Here is an 18,514-nt window from a genome sequence, read left to right as displayed (position 1 = left end):
GTGGATAGCGGTCTGCGATCGTTTCACAATTCATTCACAAATTTGCACGGGGCAGTATTCTGGGCAGCGGCTATCTACTCGCAGACAACTGCAATGTCTCCGATTACGATCCGTGCTGAATTAGCCCCAAAAAGCTGCTTAGCCCTGCGCACCATGGTTGTCCCGTACAATTATGCTAAATCATTATCTCTGTTTTGTTCTTGTACCTTTAATGTTTTTTCTGGCCACTGCACCAAACTTTGTTGCGAAACTGTTTACTCTGGGTGAGAGAACTTTAATACCCGTAATACCTTTGATATTATTATGTGTTAGAGCTTCCCTATAAATACGGTGCAGATAAAACGGACTCACTGAGTCTTCAGCGCACAGTCGGTGAGTCTTCTGCTGCTGAAAGTTTCCAACTGCGTCTTCTGCAGAAGCTAAGGTGAGTCCTTGCTATACATCCAGTATATAGAAAGTCCGATTGGTATTATTTAATATCGCTGTTGTATTCTAGAAGTTCTGAAGCATTGGCAGATGAAGTGCAGCGCTCAGGGCTCTGCAAATGAAATACTGGGGTTTATTCTGCTTGGTACGGTGGGAAATTTTCCAGGACTGCCCGCTGCAGCACCGCAGCTTGGCCCGGAAAATGTCAGGGACTGCCACTGAAGGGGTTGAAGGGGCAGATCATAGCATATGAACTAATGCCAATGCGTATGATGCGGATGGGGGTGGGGGGGTGGGGAGGGGGCTGAACCCTTAGCAGCTCGCACCTGTAGAGGGGAGTCCTGTTCCCTCCTTAGTTAGAATCTGGTACAGGTTTTGGGGTGGTGCAGGCGCTCTGGGGTTGCCGTGAAGGATAGGTAATGTCTGAAGTCACTGGTAATGTGATCTTTGGCAGTGGGCAAAAACTGTGGGCTGGGTGTTGTGAAAAATAACCGGTGTTGATCTGTTGACCTGAGTAACCTGTCCCACGAAGAGAGATGTTTAAACCAGGGGGACTTGTGGCTGGGAGTTCTGTGGGTCTCTTGCTTCTGGGCTGTAGCGTCGATACCTCAGATGCAAGGATGTGTCAGAATAAGTCAATTACAAGTGCAGATGTTGCTGTAGTGACTTACCCTTAAGTTCTGTTGAATCAGCATGCACTCCTTGCCTGGATTGTTCCGTGTGTGGAAGTGAGATGGCAGGAGGGATGGATAATAAGGATAGCTGAAGACTGGTGCTTACACCCCAGAGCGTTAACACCACCCCAAAACTTGTACCCCCCTCTTTATGACACCTCAAACTGATATTCAACTTACTGTGTCCACAGGTGAAAGCGTTGCTGCCGCCATGGGTGTCACCGACCCAGTCACGGTACTGTCAGTTATTCTGTGTGTTTTTGTGGCAGTACTTTACTATGGACGCAAAAGAAACACTTATCCGAATTTTCCACCTGGACCCAAACGATTACCGATTATTGGAAACATCCACAATATGGACTTGAAGAGACCGTATGAGACGTTTCACCAAGTAAGATTCAATTTACTATAATACACCTGCTGTAATGAAGGGGTTAAATTATGATTTTATATGGGTACAAGCACTGGAAGGTGACTGCTACAGAATGCAGACATAAGGGTCAGTTAGAGGCTGTGGATTACACAGGGTGAGGCGGATGTATTAGGCCTGGTGCAGAGATAAAGACCCTCATTCTAGTTCCTTCGGCCCCCGGTGTGTTCGCAACTGGGAACGATCTTTCTGCCTATATGCATGTGCAGGGCTTCTGTGCGGTCGCCTTTGCCAACTTGAATAGTTGCCGTGGCACTTGCACGGGGGGATGGTGGCAGGCGTTTGCAAAGGGATTCCCACCGTTTCCTGGGCGTAGCCATAAAACGGTGGGTGCATCTGAGAAAACGCTGGGCGTCCCCACGCAAGCACTGGTGTGCCGCTGCTGGCTTCCGGGGGTGACCAGGCTGAATTAAATGTGCGAGCAAGGTAAAAATCATTCAAAGGTCGGCAAGCATCGAATAATTTGGTACTTATGTAATATCTGGGCTCCCGTTTTTCTTATGAGACCGCGTCCCCTCGCCACGCTTCAGGCACGGTGGCTCGCTGCGCTCGCCACACTATATAAAATCAACTCCATGCGTAGTTGGATAGTAGGGGTATGAAAAAATGGGGTGCATTTAACATGGGAGCCCAGATAATACATAAGTACCAATAATTTTGCCCTCATACGCTACTCTGCAAATGTGTGTGCGGACCGTGACGGGGTACGGGCATTCGCATGCCCAGCGGTCGGCATTGGTTGGCTCGCTAAGCAGCTAATTTTCACAGCTTAGAGAGCGAACTAGAATCACCCCGAAAGTGGGGATAAAGTAGAAGGCAAAAATGCACCAGCCAATCAGCTGTGTTTGAAAAATGACAGTTGGGAGTTGATTGGCTGGTGTGTTGTCTCCTTTCACTTTATCTCTTCACCAGGCTTAGTACATCTGCCCCACAGTGTCTAGATAGACAGTGAACAGGTGGAACCCAAAAGAACAACATTCAATAAGTCGACAGGGTCAAAGGTCAATACGTGAAAGGTCAACCTGGTCAAAACATCGACATGACATAGGCAGCCGTATGAAAAAGTCGGCATGAGTTGTTCACATTATTATTTGTGTCAATGTCAACAACTGTCAACATGGACCCCCAATTAGTGTAACATATACCCTTGCATAGCTTGATTTGTTTGCCCTGCGTTGGGCTCGGTACCTCGCTACACACAGCACGCTATTATATTTTTACTCTATGCCGACATCGATGGTGAAGTAAGTGACATGTTGTTTTAAAAAAAAAAAAAAATCATGTGAAACTAATGTCAACCTTGTCATGTGTCTACCTTTTTCATGAAACCATGGATTTTTTTACCATGTTTTTGAGTTTTTTTGACCTATGTTTATTTGGGAGTGACGCCCAATTTTTTTTTTGTAACAGCAGCTTGGCCCAACCACTGCCTTGTGAAGTGCCCTATTGATATCTTGATATCAATATTTGCTACCATCAGTAGTTTAGTATTTGGGTAAAGTGTTAGGAATATGTTGCTTGTAATCAAGGGGTTATCCAAGTACAAGGTCATGAACCGAGCGATGGAAATCAAAGGGTGAAGCCAAGGGTCATAGTCCAAAAAGGCAACACAGCCGAGCCAGGAGACCAGGAACACAGAAATGGGAGCGTGACCACAATATCTAGGGCACAGAGCGCTGTTATTTTCCAACCTTATATACCCCTAGGTTGAAGGGCATTGGTTGTAACCAGGCAGTGAGTGCAGGTCAAGTGGTATGGCATAATGCAGTACGTAAACTATTCTGGATTAGAGTTTAATTAACCAGCACTTACTGGGGATCATATATCGCGGACATTGCACCTAAGGTCACAAGATCTGGGATCAACTCAGTTTATATTTGTATTACAAGAGATGTTGACACTGCAATAATAACCAAGGCTTAGTCATGGAATTAGAATGTACAGTACATCAATAAATGTTCTTATGTGGATTTGCAGCTCTCGGAGACGTACGGCTCAGTGTACAGTGTACAACTAGGAGAGGAGAAGATTGTTGTCCTGGCCGGATATGAGACGGTGAAAGATGCTCTTGTAAACCGCGCAGATGAGTTCTCTGGAAGACCAAGTGTGCCACTATTCGATGAGACATTTAAAGGACATGGTAATCATGATTATATAAATAATTGATACTGCTAGTATTATTAAAGTTGAGGTTTCTATTTGCTTTTTCATACACTGTGGTTAGATGGATAATAATTATTTTATTATAATTATTATTATTAATAATAATAATAATAATAATAATAATAATAATACATACTCCTAGTTGGTAGTAGGAACGTTTGTGTCCTCTCTCATTGCTCACAATATAGCCCCTGTTCCATTTTCTCAGTACAGAGCTACCTACAATTTTTACTGAAAAAGGCTCTATAACCAGGACCCTACAGTCTGTATATCAGAAAATGGGGAGGGCCAACAAAGAAATGGGGTAGGAGTCAGAAGCAGTCTTTTGAAAGAGAGCGGTAGACTAGAGGACCAGCCAGACCCCGGAGGCAGTGCTTCATGACCGTGGTACAAAGTGCATTGCCTTTGAAAAATATACTATTGGTTTTATTCAAGCCACTGAAACCACCAATTAACTGACAGCATGAGTGAGGCAAACTACACAAAAAGCAGCTAGAGAATCTGGAGGAAGAGCTGGATCTAAGTTATTCTGCTAAGTATTGTATGATGGACTCTTAGTTCAAGTTCTTCCTTTGCTCTGTCTGTTCCAAAAGGTTTGTAACATCTTGCTATTGACTCAAAATATTTTGGCAACCATACCTGATCCTAGATTTATGGCCACATTTAATGTCTTTTTTTCCACCTGACACAAATTTGTGCAAAGTAGTATTGGTGTACTGTAGCTTTTTCAGATGGAGTGTTTAGCACAGCCGGGAACCTTGCAAGAAATCGGAATTGGAGAATACTACCCAAAAATGTTGAAAAACTTATGTTCATCAGAATGAAGTACACATTGTATAAGAACGACCTTTTCCACCAAATACATCAAACGTGGCCTATTAAGATAAATGCCAGTGAGCATGATTTAACAATGGGGCAGATGTATTAAGCCTGTTGAAGGGATAAAGCAAGCGCCCACCCCCCAGGCCCCGAATTCAGCCATCTCCATCCAGGATAAAAGTATGTATAGACTTACCTTTATCCGAGAATGGAGAAAAATCATTTGATGGATAAAGTGGAGATAAAGTGGAGATAAAGTAGAAGGTGATAATGCAACAACCAATCAGCTTTGTCTGAAAAATAACATTTATGAGTTGATTGGCTGGTGTGTTATCACCTTCCACTTTATCTCGACTTTATCTCTTTACTAGGCTTAATACATCTGCCCCATTGTGTGATATTAACAACATTTATAGGAATGGTGACATCTTCCAAATGTGATTTCAGCATTAATAGCCAGAGATATGGTTGCTGAGCACGCACCCGCGACCAGCGCTCACTTAAGAATGCTACTGCGACCAGCGGCTTCCCGGTGACTAGCGACTTTCCCCGGCAGAGTGTCTCCTTTTCATCAGCGACCATAGCTTTAGATGGGATACGGTCGTTTTATCGAATGACATTAGGTCGAATGTCATTTGGTCGACCCCACTAGGTCGAATGTGTAAAAAGGTCGACATGGGTTTATGTCGAACTTCCGACTATGTCGACTGCCATTAGGTCGACTGGGGTTAGGTCGAATTGCTCTTTTTGGTTTTTTTTTGGTGCCGACATGTGCCGACAGGCGGTGGTTCATGCCCTACCATCCACTAGGGCGTGGAGGAGGTTATTAAAGCTGTGGCGAGCGAAGCGAGCCACCGTGCCCGAAGCATCGCGAGCGAAGCGAGCGATGCGAGGGTCCAATTCACTATGTCAACAGTGTCCAAGTCAACACTGTTGACATTTCGGCCAAAAAAACCCCAAAAAGAGCAATTCGACCTAACCCCAGTCGACCTAATGGCAGTCGACATAGTCGGAAGTTCGACATAAACCCATGTCGACCTTTTTACACATTCGACCTAGTGGGGTCGACCTAATGACATTCAACCTAATGTCATTCGATAAAACGAACCGGTTCCCCAGTACAGAATTAGAGAATAAAATATGTGAAAAAACATGGGCACAAGAAAAAGAATATAAGCCGATATTCAATATAAAGCGGAGAAAACAAAATAATGTAGTAATCATAAATTCAATGCTGATCCGTACAGCATAACAGTTCCATAATTTGGAAGAAAGTCACCTGATTAATCCCGAGAATCATAAATACGTATTCATGAAGTAAATGACGTATAGACGCTCCTCTTTTTGGAATGCATATGTGGGTATTCAATCCTTGCTAAATTTTTCACCAGGTGAAAAAAATGGCAAAGATTCACCTAACAGTGTTCAATCACAGATGATTTCACCCATTTTTGGGTACATTTTTGCCCATGCCATTTCACGTTTTTTTTTTTTTTTTGGGGGGGGGGCAAATCAGTAGGGATGAAAACGGCTGCAAAAACAGGAGAAATCGGACAAATATTTGCCATGGCCACGTGAATTTGCAGATTTCTGCGTTTTTTTCACTCATGCTGGATTTTTCGTCTAGGGATTGAATAGAGTGAGTCGAACAATAGGCAAAAAGTGCAGATATTTTACTGGCAATGATTTTGGACATGATTGAATACCCATCTTACAGTAGCTCCTAGTTGCAAAGTGGCTTGTGGTCATACACATATGAAAGGATATCAGAAAATAAAAATATAGCACATATTCTTTTAAGTGGTATAAACATATTTATTATTAGGTTTATATCGGAATTCCATGCGGAATAAAAATCCACTTTAAGTGATAAAAGTTGGAACTGTACCGTGTTTGGCTTTTAGCAAGGAACAATGGAGTGAGTGTTATTGGGAGGTACTGGATACCGTCCTCTTTCACTCTAGACAAGTCACCAGCATCCAAACGTGGCAGATCTCAACATACAGATGCAGATAAAATGATCCCAATTTACTGTACTTTACATTTTAGGGTAATGGCGTTTGTCTCATTAAATGAACCACCTTGCATCTTAATTTTATCATTTTGAAATTTAAATATTGAAATGTTTTTGTTCCTTCCACCCAGGAGTTATATTTTCTAACAATGAAAGCTGGAAAGTGATGAGACGGTTCACTCTTTCCACGCTACGAGATTTCGGGATGGGAAAGCAACCAATCGAAAGCAAGATTGGTGAAGAAAGTTGTTGTTTAGCGGACAAGATAAAATCCTACAAAGGTCAGTGACTGTTTTATTTTACTTTTGCACCCTGTACAGGTATTAAATACACCTAAAGTTGCCCACACACTAGAACGATTTTTAGCCAATTTTTGACCGATCTGACAATTTGACCGCAAATTGGCCAAAAATCAGCTGATCACGATGAGATGCGCGCTCCCGCTGATCTTTTTGCTAAACCTTCTGATCTTACATGCTGCATGAAAGATCAGAAGATTTAGCAAAAGATCAATAGGAACGCACATCGGATCTTTGGTGAAAATGTGCACTTGCCTGAAATCTTTTGTCCAGGACGGGCAAAAAATTTCAAGGCAAATTCATGTGAACATCTTAAGATCTCTGATCTTCCTAGTGTGTGGGGACTTACATATGGAGCCCGCCTCATTTAGGATGGGGCTGGTGATAGAATTGCGTGTGAGACGCTCGCGCATCCCAGTCAGATGTAGTCCCTATCAGCCAGGGCTCGCCAGCGGGGACATTCTGGCGAGCACTGGAGTTGAATGTACTCCATCTGTACATCTTGATTACCCCGCGGTGGTGGTGGGGGGGGGGCGTGTATAGTTGTGGGCGCCAGGGTCTGCGGGGCTATTGTAATGCCTCTGTCACTGCCCGGGACCCGCAGGAGATTTTTATGTGGTCCCCGCTCCCCTATCCCCTTCTGGCTTCTGCTTCTAATCAAATGGACTGTCACAAAATGTCCGCCTCAATACAGCAGAAAACTGTCTTCTGTATGGGGGCGGACATTTTGTGATGGCTCATTAGACGCTGTGGTTTAACCACACAATAAGTTTGGTTGTTCAGAAAATTTTCTGGACATTTCCGTCATTCATAAACTGATTGTAAAATATTGCAGCAGCTGCAACATCAGTTCCATTTGCTATGATACCATCGGAAGCAAGAGGTAGAGACCATATGGCATTACACACATTAAATGCTTCAGAGAATGGAGGAACGATAACAAGTCATTAAAACATACACAAGAAGCTGTAACATAGGGAGAAACTAATGAATGTACCTTACTCCAGCACCCTCAACTCTTTGGGTGACATTTAATGAGATGCAAAAAAATTGATTTTTGCATTTTTTTCACCAAAAACTTCAGAAATCACAATTTTCCCAGAATTCGCATATTTAATGAGGTGCAAAAAACTGCAAGAACCGCAGATTTTGGCGCGAAATCGCACATTGATAAATATATAATTTGCATATTTAATGAGATGCGAATTTGGGAAAATGTGTCTAAAAATTGCAAAACATTTAGACCAGGTTCTGATATACGAATTGGCCAGAACCCTGCACAGATCATTGAGATTAAATGTATTAAAGTGTTTTTCATTGAGCCGGACCTGGTTCCAAAAATACGGGGGACAAAAAGCATAGGGGTCCCCCGTATTTCTGAAACCAGACCCATACTCTTGGACCGGTCCTGGTTCCAAAAATTTGGGGGACAAAAAATCTGGGGGACACTTTTTAAATAAGGTCCCCTGGCCGAAACTTAAGCACCATGGCTGGTCAGACTTGGACAGGGTACCTGTAGGAATGGGGACCCCCCAATAAAGGGGTCCCCCCCAGACTCCCCCCGTCCGGGGCTGTCACTGGCGTCCGTGGCCAGTGGAGGCCGGCCTGATAGGGTTAAATCTGACATACCTAACATTGCTTTATGCAGGAGAACTACAAGTGCCAGCAGACCTCCCGAACATGCTGGGACTTGGAGAACCACAAGTCCCAGCATGCGGGGCATTAATGGGCCCGCTGGGACTTGTAGTCCACCTGTAAAAAAGAATGTTAAAATAATACACACACACAGAGAAAAGTATAACTTTATTGCACACACACACCTCGCTTTTATACCAATATACTTACCATTCCAGGATCCAGCGCTGGTCTCTCTTCTGCAGAGCCAGCTCACCCCGCACTGATAGAGGGGTGAGCCAGCTTTCTCCGGCGTAGATAACAGCCTCTGTAGTGCTGTCTCAGACCTACAGAGGCTAATAGCGTCATTGGCCGATGTGTCTCCATGGAGACGCATAGCTAAGCCCTGATTGGCTGAGCTATGCATCTCCATGGAGATGCATCGGCCAATGATGCTATCAGCCTCTGTAGCACTGGACGGGTGAAGCCTGGGGGGGACCCCTTTATTGGGGAGGTCCCCACTCCTCCAGGTACCCCGTCCAAGGCTGATCAGCCACTGTGGCATGACGCCGCGGGCTGTTGGAGCCCGGTGCTGGTTTCAAAATACAGGGGACCCCTGTGCTTTTTGTTCCCTGTATTTTTGGAACCAGGTCCTGCTCAATAAGCCCGGGGCTGGTTATGCTCAGGAGGGGGGACCTCACGCCTTTTTTTTTTTAATATAAACACAAATTTGCACATTACCTCAAATTTGCACATTTTCATTCCTTAAAATCGCACATTTTCATGCCTAAAATGTGCACATTATCGCACCTAATTGCACTTTTTTTCCGGAATACGCACCTCATTAAATATGCAAATTTGCGGCAAAAAAAATGTGATTTTAAAAAGTGCGATAATGGGCGAATTAGAAAGTGCGATAAAATCACATTCTAGTAAATGTAACCCTTTGTTTTATGCAAGCTACTGAAACCATTTAAAGTAGCAACTAATAAAATTCAAACAATGGCAGCTTGAGTCAAGTAATTCCATTCGGTACTTGTGTAATATCTGGGCGCCCGATTTTTTCATTGTATTGCATTGCATCGCATCGCAAGCAATATAGTGGCATACAATTCATGCGATGCAATTTTTCATTGTAAAGACGCAATTTTTAATTGTATAGTCACCCATGGGTGATTCATACCCCCACTATCCAAATACGCATGGAGTTGATTTTATATAGTGTGGCGAACGCAGCGAGCCACCGAGCCCGAAGCGTGTGGAGCGCAGCGAGCCCCGTGAGGCTCGGTGGCTCGCTGCGCTCACCACACTATATAAAATCAACTCCATGCGTAGTTGGATAGTGGGGGTATGAAATCACCCATGGGTAATTATACAATTAAAAATCGTGTCTTTACAATGAAAAATCGCATCGCATACCTTAAGTAGTGGCATGCAATGAAAAAATTGGGCACCCAGATAATACACAAATACCTCCCATTCCCATAAAACTACTTGAAAAACAGCTAGAGAAACTGAAGGAGGAAATGAAACAAAGTGATTCCGCTAAGTACGTTGGACTTGTAGATCAACTTCTTTGCTCACTTCACCATGACACAATGGTTTCAAGATCTTGCAATTGGACCACTACATGTTGGCTAGCATGCTATATACTAAGGTAAAGTCTTATGTAACATCTTTTTTACAACTGAGACAGATCTTCAGAGTTGCAAAGAGCTCCATGCCAGCAATCTGACAGCTCATGTTAATGACTTTACAATATCTCCTACTTCAGTTTCTTCTGTAGATGCTGCTGCATGGAACAAACTGACCTTTCCTAAAATACCCATGGGGTGAGTTGATGAGGAGTCAACTCAGTGCACCAAGACTTTGACATCTGGTCAGGCAAAGAAGAAATGGCCAACATTAATGACGCTTCTACCATGACTCAATATGATAATTAGTGTAGCATATCACACCATCCTTTTGATTATTGGGCAATTTGGAGTCCCCTGTACAAGCTAGCTATCCGGGGTGGACTCAGAGAGAATTTTAAGCACACTGGACAATGCCAACCCCAGGTGGGAGGTACTGTATGCATTATAGTGCTCTGTCAATTCACCATTTAGGAAGGCTGAACTGAAATCTAGCTGGTACAGTGGCATGTTATACAAGGCTTATATGGCAATGACCAACTGCAGTGTACTATACTTTTAGGGAAATTATTGTAACCAGTTACAGTACTTCTGGATGTAGCTTTTTGCAATCAACTTTATAGCATGTAATGACTCCATCTGCTTTCATCTTTCACCGGAATGCTCTTTTAATTTTGAACATCTCAAAGACATAGGACCTTATTTTGATTCACTTGCTCCCCCCCCCCCCCCCAACACGTTCACACGGGGAGCAATGTGTTACTTCTGCACATGCACCATCATATGGGAATGAGCACTTAGCAGTGGGGGGCATGCGATGGGAGCGAGCACCTAGCAGTGGGGGGCATGCGGTGGTAGCGAGCACCTAGCAGTGGAAATTAGTCAGTGACACAGGTGCAGGAGGTGGGAAACTGACTTCAGCAGATGTCAGCTGCCCACCCGGTTCCCCTACAGGGAGCACATTTAGCTAAGACTATCTTAGTTTTGAGTGCACCTTCCAAATCATTAGTTGGTCAGCGACCATTGAATGATTTGGCCCCGCACCCAAGGCTGCGAATGGATGTTTTTGCAAAATATCCATTTGCAGCCATGCATGGAAATTGGCAGGGTTAGGGGGCAGGGGGATGTGCAAGTGGCAGGTGGCGTTTTATCCTGCGAATTTCGCAGCATTATGTGTGGAGCAGAATCAGAATAAGGTCCTTAGGGCGGTATTCAATTAACTGCATTAATTTACCGCAGCTAATTGATTCATTGGAAGCTATTCATTTAGCCCCGATCATTGGCAAATATTAGTAGTTTGTTTTCCATGCCTCAGGCAGGTGTATCCAAATCTGTAATAAGAGCCCTTTTTGTCCTCAAAAGTACATTGGTCCGCTGGTTATCCTGGGACCTATGTATTTTTGCCTTAAACCAGTTTTTTTTTTTTAATTTGGGGAAATTGAATAGGGGTAATAAAAAAATCATATGGTTAACCAGTCCGCATTGTATCTGAAATGTCTTGTACCCCCTGAATCAATATACTGTGAAAACAATATTATTATTTTTTTGTTTTTAAGAAAAACATTTACACTCATACAAAATACCATAGTCACAGCAATGAATAATCCAAAACAAAGTGTAGAAAATGAATAATCAAGTGACTTCATGAGGATAGCATAAAATAAACAATTGCATGTGATAATAGTAAATTGCGGCATGTAAAAGATCATAAGAGAATGAAACTGAAATTTCTGATGTACAGGAAATAGTAATCAAAAGCATAATTCCCAAGTAGAGCAAAAATTGCAAAGAGGGGGAAGAGAAACACAGACACAAAAGGAGGAGGCGGCGGTAAATAAAGTGAGAAAAAATGAGAAAGAGGTAAGAATAGCTATTTACAGTTGGGTAAATCTACCAAGGTAGGTCAAAAGACCCTTCTCCCCAATTAGAATTAAATCTTGCAAGCATAATATCTATATAATTAGACTGACAAAGGGCTCAGATCTGGGGAAGACGAGGTTTATATGAATTAGAGGATTTAAATTCAATCTATGAAAACCAACAATATTTTTGCTGCATATGACACTGAGGGTGAAATTTAATAGGATGAGAGATTCAGAAAGTGAGAGGTTTGGTAAGAAATCTCCAGTTTTTTTAAAAGTGGCAATCATTTACACTGCAAAACCAGTTTTTTGGTTTTACAGTGTAAATGATTGCCGCTTTAAAAAAAACCTGGAGATTTCTTACCAAATCTCTCACTTTCTGAATCTCTCATCCTATTTAATTTCACCCTGAGGGTCAAGTTATCTTGGCCATTTAATTTAATATTTTGCAGAGCTCTCACATTCCTCTGTTTACATTGTAATGCTTTGTTACCTTGCTTTGGAGTCACACAGTATATACCACATGTAATAGAATTTTCTGAATTTCTCACTCATTGGGGCAGTGGAATTAAGCCTTAACAAGAGATAAATGCAAGGGTGATAAAGAGAGATAACCGTCCAGCCAATCAGCGCCTTACTGACTTTTTTCAAACAAAGCCTGTAACATGGCAGTTAGACATTTATCTCTTGTTAAAAATTAATCCATCTGCCCCTTTGTGAGTAATGCATTACTCTCAAAATATGATTGGAACGTTACACATGTAGTTTAGTTGGCTGTATTTGATTTCAAACTGAGGTATTGTTTTGTATCATAACTGTAGCCACCTCGTAATCAACTACTTGCACTATCAGACAATAGTTGTTGAGTATGCTGCATTTGCATAACTTGATATTTTACCATTCTCAGATTGATTCTTCTCTTTAGATCCACATATTAATATGCTGTCTGCAGTGCTGTCCACATTTCTTTTCCTGACACTTAACCATGTATGATACAGTACACGTGTTGCTCAGCACTCAAACCATTGGTACTTATGGATCTCTCTACACCATCTACTGTAGGTTAAGACTGTTATATTCTACAAGCTTTCCTGCTTAAGTATATTTTCCATGGCAAAACTCCATGTGATGTATTTCTTTGAACCATTGTTTGATAAAGTATGAAACACACTGTGCTGTCTTCACTCTGTGGGTCGATTGAAGATCGGCCCCAACCTCGATGGTCGGCGTTTGCGCATGCAAACTATAGACTTATGTCTTGTGCACTCACAATCATAGGTCTTAAGGTGGCCATACACTACTGCAATGTATCGCAACAGTGTATAGTCCATCCGACCCCCCGAGCCGCCTGGGACTTCCCGGGCAGCAGGAATGCTCTTTCTTGTGCAATGTATCGCAATTTCTGGGCCCAATCCTTCTAGATCGTGCGAAATTGGCCCAAACCGTACTAGTGTATGGGCACCTTAAGAGTAGGGAATATGCAAATACCCACTCACCAAGAGAACACCCAAAACACCAGACAATGGCCACACAATATTAAATATATGACTCTTTATTTTTATTCTTGATATCTATAAAATAGTATTAAAACTATGTTGACATAATTCAAAACATTGAGAACATCACATGAGAAGAGTTGACATGATGATTGGTGACAATATTTTCCCCAGATTACATGGACCTCTAGTCTACTCTTTCTGGGGTCACAATTATAACATTAAAAATACATTTCTAGGTCAGATATTAGTTTAATTAGAAGTATTATTTGAAAAATTTAATTCTCCTTTAAGTTGTTTAATTGTGATTATGTATTATTAAATGTAATTTTCTTTGTCGTTCCAGGCAAACCATTTGAGAATACCTTGGTTATAAATGCCGCTGTTGCCAACATAATTGTTTCCATAATACTGAGCCATCGGTATGATTATGAAGATCCAACACTCTTGAGGCTTTTGAAAATAGTCAATGAAAATACCAAACTATTTGGTACCCCAATGGCCATGGTAAGCACTTATATATCGAAAAGAAAGGGGGAAAGGCAATTGGGAGATCTGTACAGGTGAATGCTCACAGCACTTTTATGATGGCCCCAATCAAGATATCATTCAAATGTATTCAGTAATCTATGTGGGGGTTCAGCCGAATACAATTAACTCGATCATATACAAAGGACAGGAAAGATTGTCTCTTTTATGGAGTTCTAATGTGATCAAAATTGTATTATATCTCTCAATTTGTGGAGAGTGTAGGGCACGGGCTAACTAGATATCAGTAGGCCCCATAGCAAAAGTTTGTAAGGGCCATTTACCAACTGATAAAGGTATGTAAAACATATTACTTAGGCAGTAAAGATGGACCCCCTCAGCTCTGGGCCCCGTAGCAGCTGCACCCCTTGCACCTATGATAGTTACGCCCTTGGTGTAGGGTCATCTTAGGTATCTGGGATTCTAATTTCTGGCGTTGCAAATTACAAAATATGTGCAATGATTTACCTTCCCTTGATTGCTTACATTTTGTAATCTGCAACCCCAGGAATTAGAATCACAGATAAACATAAGAATATGAATCACTGACATCTACTATACGAACATTCAAACCCAGTGACACGTAATTTTTTAAGTTAGTGTTTATTTGTGTACAATTTCATCCCATTGTTATTTAACAAATCAGATGCTTTTTATGGGTATGTAATAAAAGGTAAATTTAAAATTTTTCTCTCTTTATGCTTATAAAAGAGACAATCTTTCCTGTTCGTATATAAGCAATTATCTACAGTATATAAATATCAAAGGCTAAATCCTCAACTTTTTTGAGGTGAAGTACTACCAGTGACCACTAGAGGCCACTTAACGGACCCAAATTACTCCTTAACAGAAAGTGAAACCAAAATGATCTGTTTCAAACTTCCTGGATATAGACAGAGGGAGCTGTGCAGACAGAGATTGGAGGTAGGATAGGGACTAAGCTTTCTACTAGAATTCAGAATTCCAAATTCAGACATACGGTACCGGGAATACACGCCAATGTCAAAGCTTTCTTTTTTAAATGATATATACGCACAATAAAACAATAACGTTAATGTTTGATAAGTAGATGCAACCAAATCTGAGGTATAAACACCCCTCCAAATGTGTCATGTGATAGACTCGCATGTAGACCCAAAATATGTTTAACATTTTGGGGGGGGCTTACCATTTTCTGTTGTATCTCATTGATCGAAGAACATAAATTGATCAAACGAATGCGTGTGTGTGTGTGTCCAATGCCAAATCCCCTCGGTACCATGTGAGGGGATGTAAGTGAACACATCCCCTCACATGCAGCCGAAGGGGAGAGAATTGATTTGAGTGTTGCCGACCATCGAATGATTTCTCTCCCCCCATGGAAATAAGAGTCAGTCTGAACTGAATTTTATTTCCTGCCGAAGAGGTGTCTAACGGGTTCTGTCATGTCTACCCTGTTACCAATGTCACTCACACAATGGCCGCCGCTCCTCTAGCGTCTGTAATTACTGTCTCTAAGGAGGCAGTGGCCATTATTTTGTTAATGGGGCAGACAAAGGAATCCCTTCAAGCAGGTATGGGGGGGGGGGGGGGTAGGTGCGTTGGGGGCTGCATGAATCTTTTCCGGTGGAGACACCCTTAGCAACTAATTAGCTTGGAGGAAGCATTTATCAAGTACATTTTATAAAATGATTTGTATTGTAGTTTCAATGGACAACTTCTCTCCCAGTCAGCCATTACTGGCAGGTCTGCATGCACAGTGATGTCACTACAGGGGGACCGTTTCAGGAGAACCATAATCGATAGAACAATGAATTTGTTCATCTTCAATGACCCAATACAGGGGGAGATTTAGCAAAGCTTGGGTAAAGATACAGTAGCGAGAGATAAAGCGCCAATATGTCTGTAATCTTTCAAACACAACCTATAAAATGGCAACTTTGTCTCTCTCCAAGCTGTAATAAATGTCCCCCCCATTGTTTAATCCATTACCTCAAATTAAGTTACTGGTGATACTTTGCTTTGACATGCTGCTTTAATATGTCACGTGATTCTGGAGACTATGGGCCTTATTTAGGTTCATTTTTTCTGACAAAATCCTTCTTAGATGGACAAAACCATGTGCACTGCAGGGGGGGCAGATGTAACATGTGCAGAGAGAGTAAATACTGGCTGCTTTATTTTTACACTGCAATATAGATCTCACTTTGAAGTAAAACCCCACCCAAATCTAATTCTCTCTGCGCAAGTAACATCTGCCCCACCTGCAGTGCACATGATTTTGCCCATCTAAGAAGGATTTTGTCAGAAAGATTGAACCAAAATAAGGCCCTATATTAGCTGCATATCTATGTATATACTGTAAATATGTATCTTATTTCCCTGTAAGATATACAATGCATTCCCCTCTGTGATGAGCTGGTTTCCTGGAGTTCAGAAAACAGTGGGCAAAAATGTAGATGAGATGCACAAATTTATTAGAGAGACGTTCACCGCCCAGAAGAAGGAATTGGACGCCAATGACCAGAGGAATCTTATCGACACGTTCCTGGTGAAACAGCAGGAGGTAATGCGGCGCTTTACTGGCCCTTGTGTGATGTTTAATACAATAAGCCTTATAGAGGAACAGGGTTCATCAGGTTTCCTGGCACCCACAGCAAAACCTCAGCCTTTTGGCCCCTCCCCACAGAATCCACACATCTATACCCACTTTCCAGCCTCAGGGGCAAGTGTAGACGTAGCATTTTAGAAGTTCAGCAGCCTGTATGCATTACATTTAACAAGTATACAGTACATCACTCATTGCAATGCATCATTTTTTTATTTTTAATAGACTCAGGACAGTAGTGCCCTAGGCAACTGCCTAAAGCTGTCTTATATGGTATATCTGGCCATGACTGGGTGACAAGGGCTCTTGTGGGGAAAAGTATGTGACTTGTAACATACTGTAGGAATAGCTTTATAGGTGCTCTAACCCGATGGAAGACTTGGTAGAATGCTCATTATTTATACATATAAATTTGTGAACAGGGCACTCTTAGTGGGTGTTCAGTTGCTGCCCGGCATTAGTGCAGTCTAATCATTAAATTCTGGCCTTTTTGGGGCCAAATCCTGGGATCCCACGATCCAGATCCCGGGATTGGCCACCCTAGTCTGTATGCTGACACAAAGGTTCAAAATCCAAATGGGGGAGCCATGCCAACTGCCAGCGAGTCAGTTAGGAATGGCAGTTGGTGCACATCCCCTATTTGAATTTTGAACTGTGCTGTAGCCGCTATCTCTGGAGCTGCCACTGTCAGTATGTCATTACACAGTCTTGTTTTATCACTGATTGTTGCCATTCTAAAACATACCGGAATATGCTGGTGCTATATAAGTAAAGCCCCGTACACACGGGGGAGATATATTGCTCTGTGTCTCCTGTTCATCAGTGACCAGAGATGGTCGCTGATGAAAAAGAAACTGCCGCAGGGGAGCCCGGCAGTGGAAATCAGCTGGTCGCAGGAGCATGTTCCTGCGACCAGCGATCACTACAGGGGTAAAAACGGGAGCGCGCACCCGGCGATATATCGCCAGTGCACACTCCCATCGCAGGCAATATGGTCGCTCAGCGACCATATTTCCCGCAATATTACACAAAATCGCCCCCGTGCACTTTTAGGGTTAATAAAATATATAAATAAATTGACTGTAATTTAGGCGCTGCTAGAGCTCTCCGTTATTACTTTGTTGTTTGGACATGTGATCTAGAAAAAGTAGAATTAAAGTTTGGAAGGGATTAAATAGGGATTGCTCATGAAACATATAGGTTGAGATTTAATAGGATGAGAGATTCAGAAAGTGAGAGATTTGGTAAGAAATCTCCAGGTTTTTTAAAACGGCAATCATTTACACTGCAAAATCAGTTTGATTTTGCAGTGTACATGATTGGCTCTTTAAAAAAACTGGAGATTTCTCACCAAATCTCTCACTTTCTGAATCTCTCATCCTATTAAATCTCACCCATAGAATTTCTGGAAGGAACATCATCTTAACAGCTGACAGCCATTGAGCTCTCATAATTGGCTCATGCTTCGGGTTAGTGTCTTTAATTGATTCTAAAGTACAGTAGTGCATATTTGTAATCTGACTTGACCAGGATAATACAATTCAATATAAGCAGAGTTCAACAGCTTCTGGTGATGTGAGTTCTGTTATCTTCAATCAGTCTATTGGCAACCAGTAAGATGTGCAAACTAGGCCTCATTGTGCCCAGCATATCTTTACTGTGCAAATCACCTTTGTATTAGGTAAATCAGCCCAGCTTATCTCTGTAGAGCAATTACCTGTGCTATTCAGAAAACCTACATACATTCAGTGTCAGTTACCATAGCTATCTTGAAGATTCTTTTAATTATTATCTATATAGTTTTTTTATTATCTACTTATTTTTATTTCCTTAGCATATTTCCTTCATAGAGTTACAAGGATAATGTGCATTCAGCTAGTGCTTTTGACTCCTTATTCAATTCAGTTGTTCTGATGTATCCTGTTGCCTTTAAATATAAGGTCCTGTGATCTTGAGCCTGCCTGAAGC

At 42.0% G+C, this 18,514-nt stretch overlaps 1 protein-coding gene across 1 annotated transcript in view; it reads left to right on the top strand.

The window, feature by feature from the left end:
- The first annotated feature begins 271 nt into the window (after nucleotides 1-271).
- The window catches only part of LOC146063032 (uncharacterized), a 54,750-nt gene continuing 36,507 nt past the window's right edge, over nucleotides 272-18,514 (top strand). Inside the window, exons 1-6 of the mRNA XM_083175043.1 lie at nucleotides 272-424; nucleotides 1,292-1,491; nucleotides 3,508-3,670; nucleotides 6,658-6,807; nucleotides 13,778-13,938; nucleotides 16,328-16,504. Coding sequence (XP_083031169.1) covers nucleotides 1,312-1,491; nucleotides 3,508-3,670; nucleotides 6,658-6,807; nucleotides 13,778-13,938; nucleotides 16,328-16,504 — 831 coding nt within the window. The 5' untranslated portion in view covers nucleotides 272-424; nucleotides 1,292-1,311. The remainder of the gene's footprint in view (nucleotides 425-1,291; nucleotides 1,492-3,507; nucleotides 3,671-6,657; nucleotides 6,808-13,777; nucleotides 13,939-16,327; nucleotides 16,505-18,514) is intronic.

This window comes from Crinia signifera, chromosome 3 (genome assembly GCF_055691185.1).
Source record: "Crinia signifera chromosome 3, ASM5569118v1, whole genome shotgun sequence".
In the NCBI taxonomy this organism is placed as follows: domain Eukaryota; kingdom Metazoa; phylum Chordata; class Amphibia; order Anura; family Myobatrachidae; genus Crinia; species Crinia signifera.
The sequence above is the reverse complement of the archived record's forward strand: the minus strand, read 5'-3'. Positions and strand labels throughout refer to the sequence as shown.